A 9,345-nucleotide genomic window follows, 5' to 3' on the forward strand; every position below is an offset into this window, starting at 1 on the left:
GTGACGAAAAATAATTGAATATTTTTAAATGGCAGTGCACCTTTCATTATGCTCATTTAATAGAGATTTTTTCCCTTTTCGATGATATAACATGTTAGTACACATATTCAAGAAAATTTTTCCTATCCTATAACCTATCACAAAAAGCTTGGAATAAAAATTGATTTCTTCTACACGGGTGTTGACGTGTTCCGTCATTACAAAGAGAACAAAAATCTTATCAAATGATCCTAATGAAAGTAGGCATTGCTATTTAAAAAAATTCAATTGTTTTTCTTTATTCATTTATTTTCTGAAATAAAAACAATCGAATGCTGCCTTGTAATGGGGAATAAAACGTTAAATAACTTTCATATAAAAAATTTTTGTATACAGTCGATATTTACCGAGATATATTCCATACTATAATAGGCACCCTGTATACTTCATTTTATATAATGATTAATTAATATCACAGACTTAAATACTAAAATCTGTGTTAAACAATATTTTTCGACTCTTAACATTTTCGGGTGCTTTTAACGTATACTTCAATTTTTCCAACTTCGTCGCATTCTTTAGCTTCTGGAGGTTCTTGGGAACCTTCAAATACGAATGATATTTCGAATTTATTAGATTATTCGTATTCTGCAGACTCTTTCTTTCTAAACTTAAAGATGTTTCCGTTTTTACTCATGTCGGAAGGCGCTATTATGACCACTGCCTAATGTCATCTTTTCTATTTTTTTGAAATTTTAACCACAGATGCTTCTAGTAAAGACAAGCATATCGCATATTGTTAAAATAAGAAGTGCGCATGCGCAAAAATGTCAACTTTGTTATTTGTAGAGATATTTGTTTTTATCACAAAACGACCGAATAGCACTTAAATGCTCTCTCGACCAGATGCTTAATATTCTAAGGCACCATTTTTACATCTTATAATTTAAATACATAAAGTTACAGGAAGGATAAAATAAGCAATTAAAAACACAGCTAAAATCGACAAATAGACATTAAAATAACAAATTCCACTAAAATAAACGAATTCCGTGCTTATTTGTAATCCATCTGGCGTTATTCATACAACAATATATCCAATGATCACAGTTCAACTTAGCGCTCTCCAATGTATATATGCCCTGGTATATGCATATAGATAACCAAATTAGGAGTAACATTAATTTTCGCCGGTTTTCAAAAGTAGCTAGTTCCCACTCCTGATGCCGGGATGAAGTAGTCCGCCGAGAAAAAAGTTTTGCCCAGAATATCACCGTAAATAACGACAGTAACAGAACTTCATACTAAAACTTCAGTAAAGTACAAACGCAAAGTAATTAATATAAAGTTTGTAATTATTTTACCCCAGCATCACAAAGTTGACACACAACTCGAAAAGCTTCCTCCCATTTATTACATGTTTTCACAATTAATTACGCGATCTAATTCGACGTTTACTAAAATATATTTGCATAAGCATAATAACAAAATCCCCTAAAATATCACATGAAGTGCTCATATAAAACCGTGAAAGTTGGGGTTATAAATTATTCCTTAGTCAAATAAGCGAAATGTAGGAAAAATGGAAACATCATAAATTATGTACTATTAAAGCGGGCTTATTACTGTAACGTAAAACGAAAAGAGGCCTCAGAGACTTAAGCTGGCAAATGAAAACCTCTATGTACCGAATTCGCTTACACATCTACCTTTTTGTTTAGGAAAAAGCGAATTTGCGGCGAAATACCTTTATTTACAAATTTTATCTAATACTACTCAAAAAGGACTACCTGTAACATTTAGGGGTTGTTTTATAACAAAGCGCAACTCCCTAATTAACAGCTTGGATAACGCCCAGCAGACTTAATCGCTTTTAACTTTCCTCAGATAAAGTTTTTCGACCATTAGCATTGGAGACTCCACTGTGAACGTCAGAAAAACAGCAGCAACTTGCGTTAGCACCCATGTGCCACAAAAAAGGTAAATCTGCAATCCGAGTTATACAAATCGGGTGAGAAGTACGTGATATACCGCCTCGTGATGGCTTGCATAGAGCTCTGTTTGTTTATTTCCGTTGGCTGTAATAATGAATATGCAGTGGAGCAAGTAGCCGCAGTACGTCAGTTTCGAAAGTACCTTAAAAATGGGCAGCGATAAAACCGTGTTGACTATTCCTAAAATTTCAGATTAGTTTCAGTTGCCAGTTTCCGTACAATAGTCTTCTATAGAATAGTTTACCAGATTTTTACGAAATCTGTAACTACTCTTGAATGATATTAAAAGCTCCAACAAACGCAAACGAAACCATAATGAATAAGCTGCTGCTCTTGGTGCCTTTCATATTGTAGCTTACTGTAGACTTCCATTAACTACCACGGCTATACGACAATACGACTTTTTGTTTAACAATTTTATAAAACATTTGCTACCCCTGCACAAAGGAAAGTATAAAGTTAACAGGATATGATGTGGTAATGTAGATTATTGGGGAAATAGTTCCAAACTATTTTTGGATATGAACTGCTTCCTAATTAATTGCGACATTGATAACTTGATAATTTAATAGAAGATAATTAAGTTGTAACCTAACAACAAGAGTAAGTTGCATTATTAGTCTATTAATTGTTGTGGTACTTGTACTTCTGTTTTGCTAAATTGCAAGTTTCAAATTAATTGCGGTTTTGACAACTCCTTAATTAAATGAAAATCGGTGGGAGATGCTCCCTCCCTACTCATAAATCTGTATTTTTTTTTAACTTTGGAGGGTTTGAGTAGTTTGGGCATCTCATATCATAGACAGTTTACAGGGTGTCGAAATCTAGAGGGTCGATTTTCTAATAATTTGTAGTTCTTTTGGAATTGTAAAGAAAGATTCACAAGCTGTGGTGGATTTGAAGCTTGTCTTTTCTGCGGCACTTGATTTCCATAGAATATTGTTTTTAATGGCTTTCGGAAACCTCGGCGACGAGATGTCGAGGATTTGTATTATGTTCAGTTATCCTAATTAGGCATTAGATCATTCTCTGGATAGTGAGAAGACGAATCAGCGGAATTTCTGTGCGGAAAAACAACCTTTTTCTCCTGTGCTTTAGTGGGGAAACCGATTCCAATTGGTATATTTAAGCAATGGTTGACTCTTTTACCAGAAGGAGGCTTCCATGGTCATGGTCATTAAGATGATATTTAAGCAAATGCATATTCTGCGTATTTCAGTTCAGTTCTTACCTCGATGCGTTCTTGTTATGTTATAAATTGTAAGTGATAAATTGTAATTACCGTTATAAATTAATCCATTTTAAGACTGTTGTAAATTTATTGTTTACTAATTGTGGATGACGACGTACCTAATTAAATTTACGTTACAGTACTAAACAATCTGTCCTAGAAAATTCGAATCAAGATTAGAGCCGCCATTTTAGGTCAAGTGTAATTAATTGCGCCGGAGTTTGTTGTTTCGACAATCGAATATTGTGCAAGGTCTCGCAGTGGAATTTCGTCGTTATTGAAACAATATATAAAAAAATAAAAAATAAATAAATAAATAAAAGTAAGGCATTGGAGTAGAGATTTTTTTTTTGAACTCAACTAGACACTCTTTTGGACAAGCGCATTTTACAAATTTCGGTATCACAGAATTAGCTATGAAATTTGCCAACCACACACTTATATATGCGGTACGATTTCGCCGGACGTTTGAAGACATTAAAATAGTAAACTATTTCAAACCTACAAACAGACGGACGGGCAGAAAGTTCAAATGCCCAAAATTTAATCAATGACTCCCTTGACCATTGTCTACTTATTACTGAAAACAGAAATGGAAATTTCAAAAGATTTATTAACGAGCTTCTAAAGCGTATTCAGGTTTTGAACTTTCTTTCCCTCCGTCCGTCCGTCTGTGAACATGATAATTCGCGGTTGGGAATTTCCCAATTCTGTTTCTAGTATTATGTTTATTATCACCCAAGGAAGAACTGATTAAATTTTCAGTGGACCTGGAACTCGCTTTACTGAACACCCGGTATCGAGTTTGTCGCTTCGTTACTGAAGAGTACCGGAATTTAATTATTTGCTCGAGGAGTAAGTTTTCTGTGTTTACATTTTGTATAGGTAATTGTTTATTTTGTATCGCCGATGTAAATAAAATTCCAATTGGCAATAGGTGTTGATTAGATTGGTGAGTGTTGAGGATTGAGGCGCATGGTTGATGAATGACGTTCTAATAAGTTGTAGAAAAAACCGGCAGACGGCGTTCAAAGTTATTTCAAAATGATCGCGCTTAAAAGACTAGTTCGATACCCATCCTATATTTTTCCGATAATTGCAGGCCGAGTGGTTGATTGGGGACCGGGTTGTTTTGCATGAATGCCGTGAGGAGCTGGAAATTTCCTGTTCCTCTTCCACCAAATGAGATTTTCTTTAAAAGGTAAACGCTCAATATTGGAGGGATTTTTTGCCATTTTTGCGTGCCGTAAATTAGAGTTATTTTTTGCCTTTTTACCACGTGTATGTTTTGTAAGTACCTCCATTTTCCGAAATTTTCTTGACTTTTGAAATTAATTCCACCGTATCTCTTCTGCGCCTTAAGTTACCAGTATTCATTGAAATTCGCTGTAGGAAATTTTTTCTACCGCTTGATTCAAAATTAAAGTAAGCTTTTCTTTAATTACAAAGAGGAGGGGCGAGGGGGTGAGAATTTTGCATACGTTTTCCCGAAATTATCTGCCATAGAAACCGCTCTGTAACTGTGCCTAATTTTTTTCCTCTAGAAAATTGTTATAGTGGAAGTGATTAAATACCGGAAACTCGAGTTGAAAAAACCTAACCTAACCTAACCTAACCTAACTTAAGCAAGGCCTTTTCTTATTAAAAATGTCTACCGTCCGAACAGACACCAAAAATTTGTTCATCTTATTTATCAAATCCTTTTTGTTGGTCATCTAATTCTGTCAATGAAGAAATACAAGTTTCGTTAAATAGAAGCTGTTGGGGTACACTTACTTCTAAGAATAAACCTCGCACCTCCAGGTGTTGGCAATTACTTTTTGTAAAATAATGGCACCCCTGTGTCAAGAATTTAGGGGAAAATTTAGAAAAACTTGATTATAACTTATTTCGATTTCACATGCATTGTAACCACGTGGGCATCAATGTAAAAGACTCAATTTAAAAGGGAATTTCTAACAAAATGACCCGAGTAATAATTTTACCACACAGAAATTACTCGTAGCTAGCAGGATATGGCATTTCCCTGCCCACGGCTAAAACTAAAACCTGACCTACGTAAGTTAGCTGAGTTTACCTCCGTATCCAATGTGACAGCTGTATATAACCCAAGCAACCGCAACCGCCCAGGCCGGCCTTCTCAAGCAATTTTCAATAGAGTTTTTGAACACGTTAACATTTTCAGACGTCTCCAGGTATCCCCAAGATAATTCGCACACGGCCGTCAGTATGCATGCCGTCCAACATAAGATAACTGACGTCTGAAAGTTAAGTTTACTTGGAGTAAGACATAAAATTACTTACACGACCCAAACGCGCTTTGCTCCACCTTCCGGTTGGCGAAATTGCGTATCCCAACATGAAACCGATAAACCAAGGGGATGCCCGGGTGTGAGTGGAATAGTAGTAGTACTTCATGTACGGTACGCTGAGGCGAGTAATTTTAGGTTACGATTAACTGCCCGGATATTACCTTGCCAGTGCGAGTTGCCCACGCCAAGTAATTGCGAAGCCTGCTCCCATAGAAGCCAAAGTCAGTAAGCCAGCTAGCACCATCGACGTTCGCGGGGATTTTGCCATGGGGACAATCAGAATTGGAGACAGTATGTATAGATGCATGTCCACAGCTAGGAACCAACTTGGCACAATGCACTAAATGGCAAAAGTGTGATTACCATACGACCAATGCACTACTAGTCACATACCATAGATAATGGATTTGCATAATTTTGCACATAGAAAAGTGTACTCCACCAATTCTCATTGCAGTTGGTTATATCAGCACCGGAGATAAGTGGCCACATTGGTCCATGGCTCATGTGACGTAAGAGAAAAATGTATATCAAACCGACAGCAATTAAACATGGGGTTAAGCTGAAACAATAACCTCTCAACAGAGCTGGGCAGAATACTTTCAAAAAGTATTTGAATACTAAATACCTTTACGTCCAGCACAACCGAATACTAGATACAGATACATTGAAAAGTATTCAAATACCTACTTTAAAAAATAAGTATTCAAATACTTTAGAATGTATTCGAATACTTTCAAAAGTATTCTAATACTATCAAAGGTATTCGAATACTATAAAAAGTATTCGAATACTTTGAAAAGTATTTCATTAACTTACTTTGAAAAGTATTCGAATACAGTAAAAAGTAATAGTTGTCACTCAATTACATTAAAAATTTAAAATAGTATACTAGATAAAAGTCTACTACTTAAAAAATCAAGTTATACTTTGTATGGGGTTAGCTTTTTTTATATTTCTATTGTTATATACAAATTTAAGGGGAGTAATAGCGTATTATTATTATTATATTATTATATAGGAGGTACCTACCAGGACCTTTCTTATACCAGTTATATCCTTAAGAATACGTGTACCAGTTTTCAAAGCGATCGTACGTCGTGCACATGATACGTACGCCTTTCTGAAATTAATCCTAGCGATTTTGGAACAGATCGATTTTTGACTATCCGTTTGTCCGTGTGCATGATAGTTTGTTTAGAAACGTGCGATCGCTTTGAAAATGGGTACACATGGTCTTAAGGATATAAGAAAGGTCCCTATTGTTTTTAAATTACGTAGACTATCGAGTGAAAAAGTTTCACTTCAGGATCGTTCGATATTCAGTTGTATCGGATTTTTATATTTGATTTTGTGACAATGGAAACTTTCCCTAAACATTTCTAAATTGTTCTCAAATATTTGAATAACTTAAAAGTAGTGCCTTCTTTTGAGGCCGGAAAAAAAGAATGTCTGAGATCGACTGGGAAAAAACATTTTCTTATAGAATTTGGCCCGTAGAATCCATAATTTAAAACAGTTTGAAGATTGGGCTACTACAAATTACAGCCCTTTGAATTTTTTTTCGAAATTTGTTTTTTGTCCATAACTTTGTATTGAGAGGTCTAATCGAAAAAGAACGAATTGTTTTCCCGAGAAATTTTGGTGCAGTCAATCCAATATTGGACTACTAGTTCAAAAGTTACATCCCTTTGAATTTTTTTCGACATTAGTTTCTAGTCCATAACTTTTGATTGAGAAGTCTGATCGAAAAAGTACGAATTGTTTTGGATTCTACGCACCAAAATTAATAAGAAACAGTGTTTTTCCGAGAAATTTTGGTGCAGTCGATTTTTGGTAAAAAAGGAAGGTTATTATACACTGCCTTTTTTTGAGGCCCGAAAAAAAAATTGTCTCAGATCGACCCGGAAAAAAAATTTTCTTATAGAATGTGGCCTGTAGAATCCATAATTTCAAACAGTTCCAAGATTGAACTACTTGTTCAAAAGTTACAGCCCTTTGAATTTTTTTTCGATATTGGTTTCTAGTCCATAACTTTTTATTGAGAGGTCTGATCGAAAAAGTACGAATTGTTTTGAAATCTACGCACCAAAATTAATAAGAAAAAGTCTTTTCCCGAGAAATTTTGGTGAAGTCGATTTTTGGTATAAAAGGAAGGTTATACACTGCCTTTTTTTGAGGCCCGAAAAAAAAATTGTCTCAGATCGACCCGGAAAAAAAATTTTCTTATAGAATGTGGCCTGTAGAATCCATAGTTTCAAACAGGTCCAAGATTGAGCTACAAGTTCAAAAGTTACAGCCCTTTGAATTTTTTTTCGACATTGGTTTCTAGTCCATAACTTTTGATTGAGAAGTCTGATCGAAAAAGTACGAATAGTTTTGGATTCTACGCACCAAAATTAATTAGAAAAAAAGTGTTTTCCCGAGAAATTTTGGGGTAGTCGATTTTTGGTAAAAAAGGAAGGTTAAGTATTCAAATACTATGCGAAGTATTCGAATACTTTACGAAGTATCCAAATACTTTGCGAAGTATTCGAATACTAAATATTTGTAAAAGTATTTGAGTTACAAATACAAATACTGCTAAAAGTATTTAATTACAAAGTATTTGAATACTTTAAAGGATTTGAATACTAAAAAGTATTTACAAAATCTAATACTGCCCAGCTCTGCCTCTCAATCTGAATCACACCAAAAACTACGTACCGTAGAATTCGGCGTAGATAAAAAACGGGTACACTAAACCTGTAGCCCTTGGTGAAATCGTTCATAGCACTGTAGGAGACCATTGCGCCTGATAACAAGAAGAAAGTGTCGACGTTCAATGTTGCCGCGCTGATAACCGATTGAAATTTTCCACTCAGCATCTACGATGATTGAGTAACGAAGCGAAGAAGCAATGGAATTACCTCAAAAATGTTAAAAGCGTTCCTTGTTGGGTTATCAATCATATACAAGTAGGTGTGTCCGCTTACAATTCCAAGGAAGCTCAGCACTCTAATGCCGTTTAAGCAGGAAATGTCGCCGGGGTTGTTTGTCATCTTGAAGATTATTTTTCCATTCCTTATCGCCGAAAAAGCACAAATTACCGAGTTTCTAATGGCTGGAGACATACACTGAAAGCTGGGGGAGAAAAACCGGCCATCTTACCTTTGCCTTGGTGACGTGCCGCGACATCAATTGCAGTTGAGATCACCACTAGCGAAATAGCACCGCCAAACATGAGCCTGTTGTGATTGACAGTAGTGATGTAGCTATGATTGTTATACATACAAGACAACGGTTCCTCCATCACCAAGTGGCGATTGCCCATCCTTTGTTTGGCACATTTCCTCTTTAAAGGTAGCGTTAACATTGGTTAGCAATTTCTCAATATCCATTGCCGAACATGTGTGCGGAATACAAATGGCCAATGCGAATTTCTCGCTGAATGACAGAAGGTTGTCCATTGTCGCAGCGATGTTCGCTGGTATTTCAGTTTCTCCCTAATAGAAAAGTGAACGGTTTTAATTCCCGTGGATTTTTACATACCGCGTAAACTTGCGAACACTTGGTATAGAGACCCGGACAAAACTTTCCATGTATCCTTCCCGACCCTATTTCTCGATTAATCGAAATGCACTCGTCCAGCGCACCTAAATCAAATAAGTTGGCTCGCAGAACTCCAGAGCGTATCTTCGAGGACGCATCTAGCACTACAAAATGCTACAAGTAGCAGTTGTGTCGGAAAATGTCGAGCTCACTTTTTAGAATCCATGGCTCGCGTTTTTCCAGAGCAGTAGCGGATACCTTTAAATCCCTGACACAGTTTCCCGTTATGTCGATTGCA

The 9,345-nt window shown here is 35.9% G+C and overlaps 1 protein-coding gene across 1 annotated transcript; it reads right to left on the bottom strand.

The window, feature by feature from the left end:
- Positions 1-1,776: 1,776 nt before the first annotated feature.
- Positions 1,777-9,333, bottom strand: LOC116182617 (nose resistant to fluoxetine protein 6-like). Its single transcript, XM_031503160.1, has 12 exons — positions 9,260-9,333; positions 9,048-9,211; positions 8,790-9,001; positions 8,667-8,743; positions 8,426-8,619; positions 8,223-8,383; positions 5,910-6,078; positions 5,678-5,856; positions 5,509-5,632; positions 5,282-5,465; positions 2,011-2,153; positions 1,777-1,965 (listed from the first exon to the last, which is right to left on the bottom strand). Coding segments are annotated over exons 1-12 (1,731 nt in total). The 5' UTR covers positions 9,261-9,333; the 3' UTR covers positions 1,777-1,842.
- Between the last annotated feature and the right edge of the window lie 12 nt (positions 9,334-9,345).

Source organism: Photinus pyralis, unplaced genomic scaffold (assembly GCF_008802855.1).
Source record: "Photinus pyralis isolate 1611_PpyrPB1 unplaced genomic scaffold, Ppyr1.3 Ppyr1.4_unclustered_Scaffold628, whole genome shotgun sequence".
NCBI lineage: Eukaryota > Metazoa > Arthropoda > Insecta > Coleoptera > Lampyridae > Photinus > Photinus pyralis.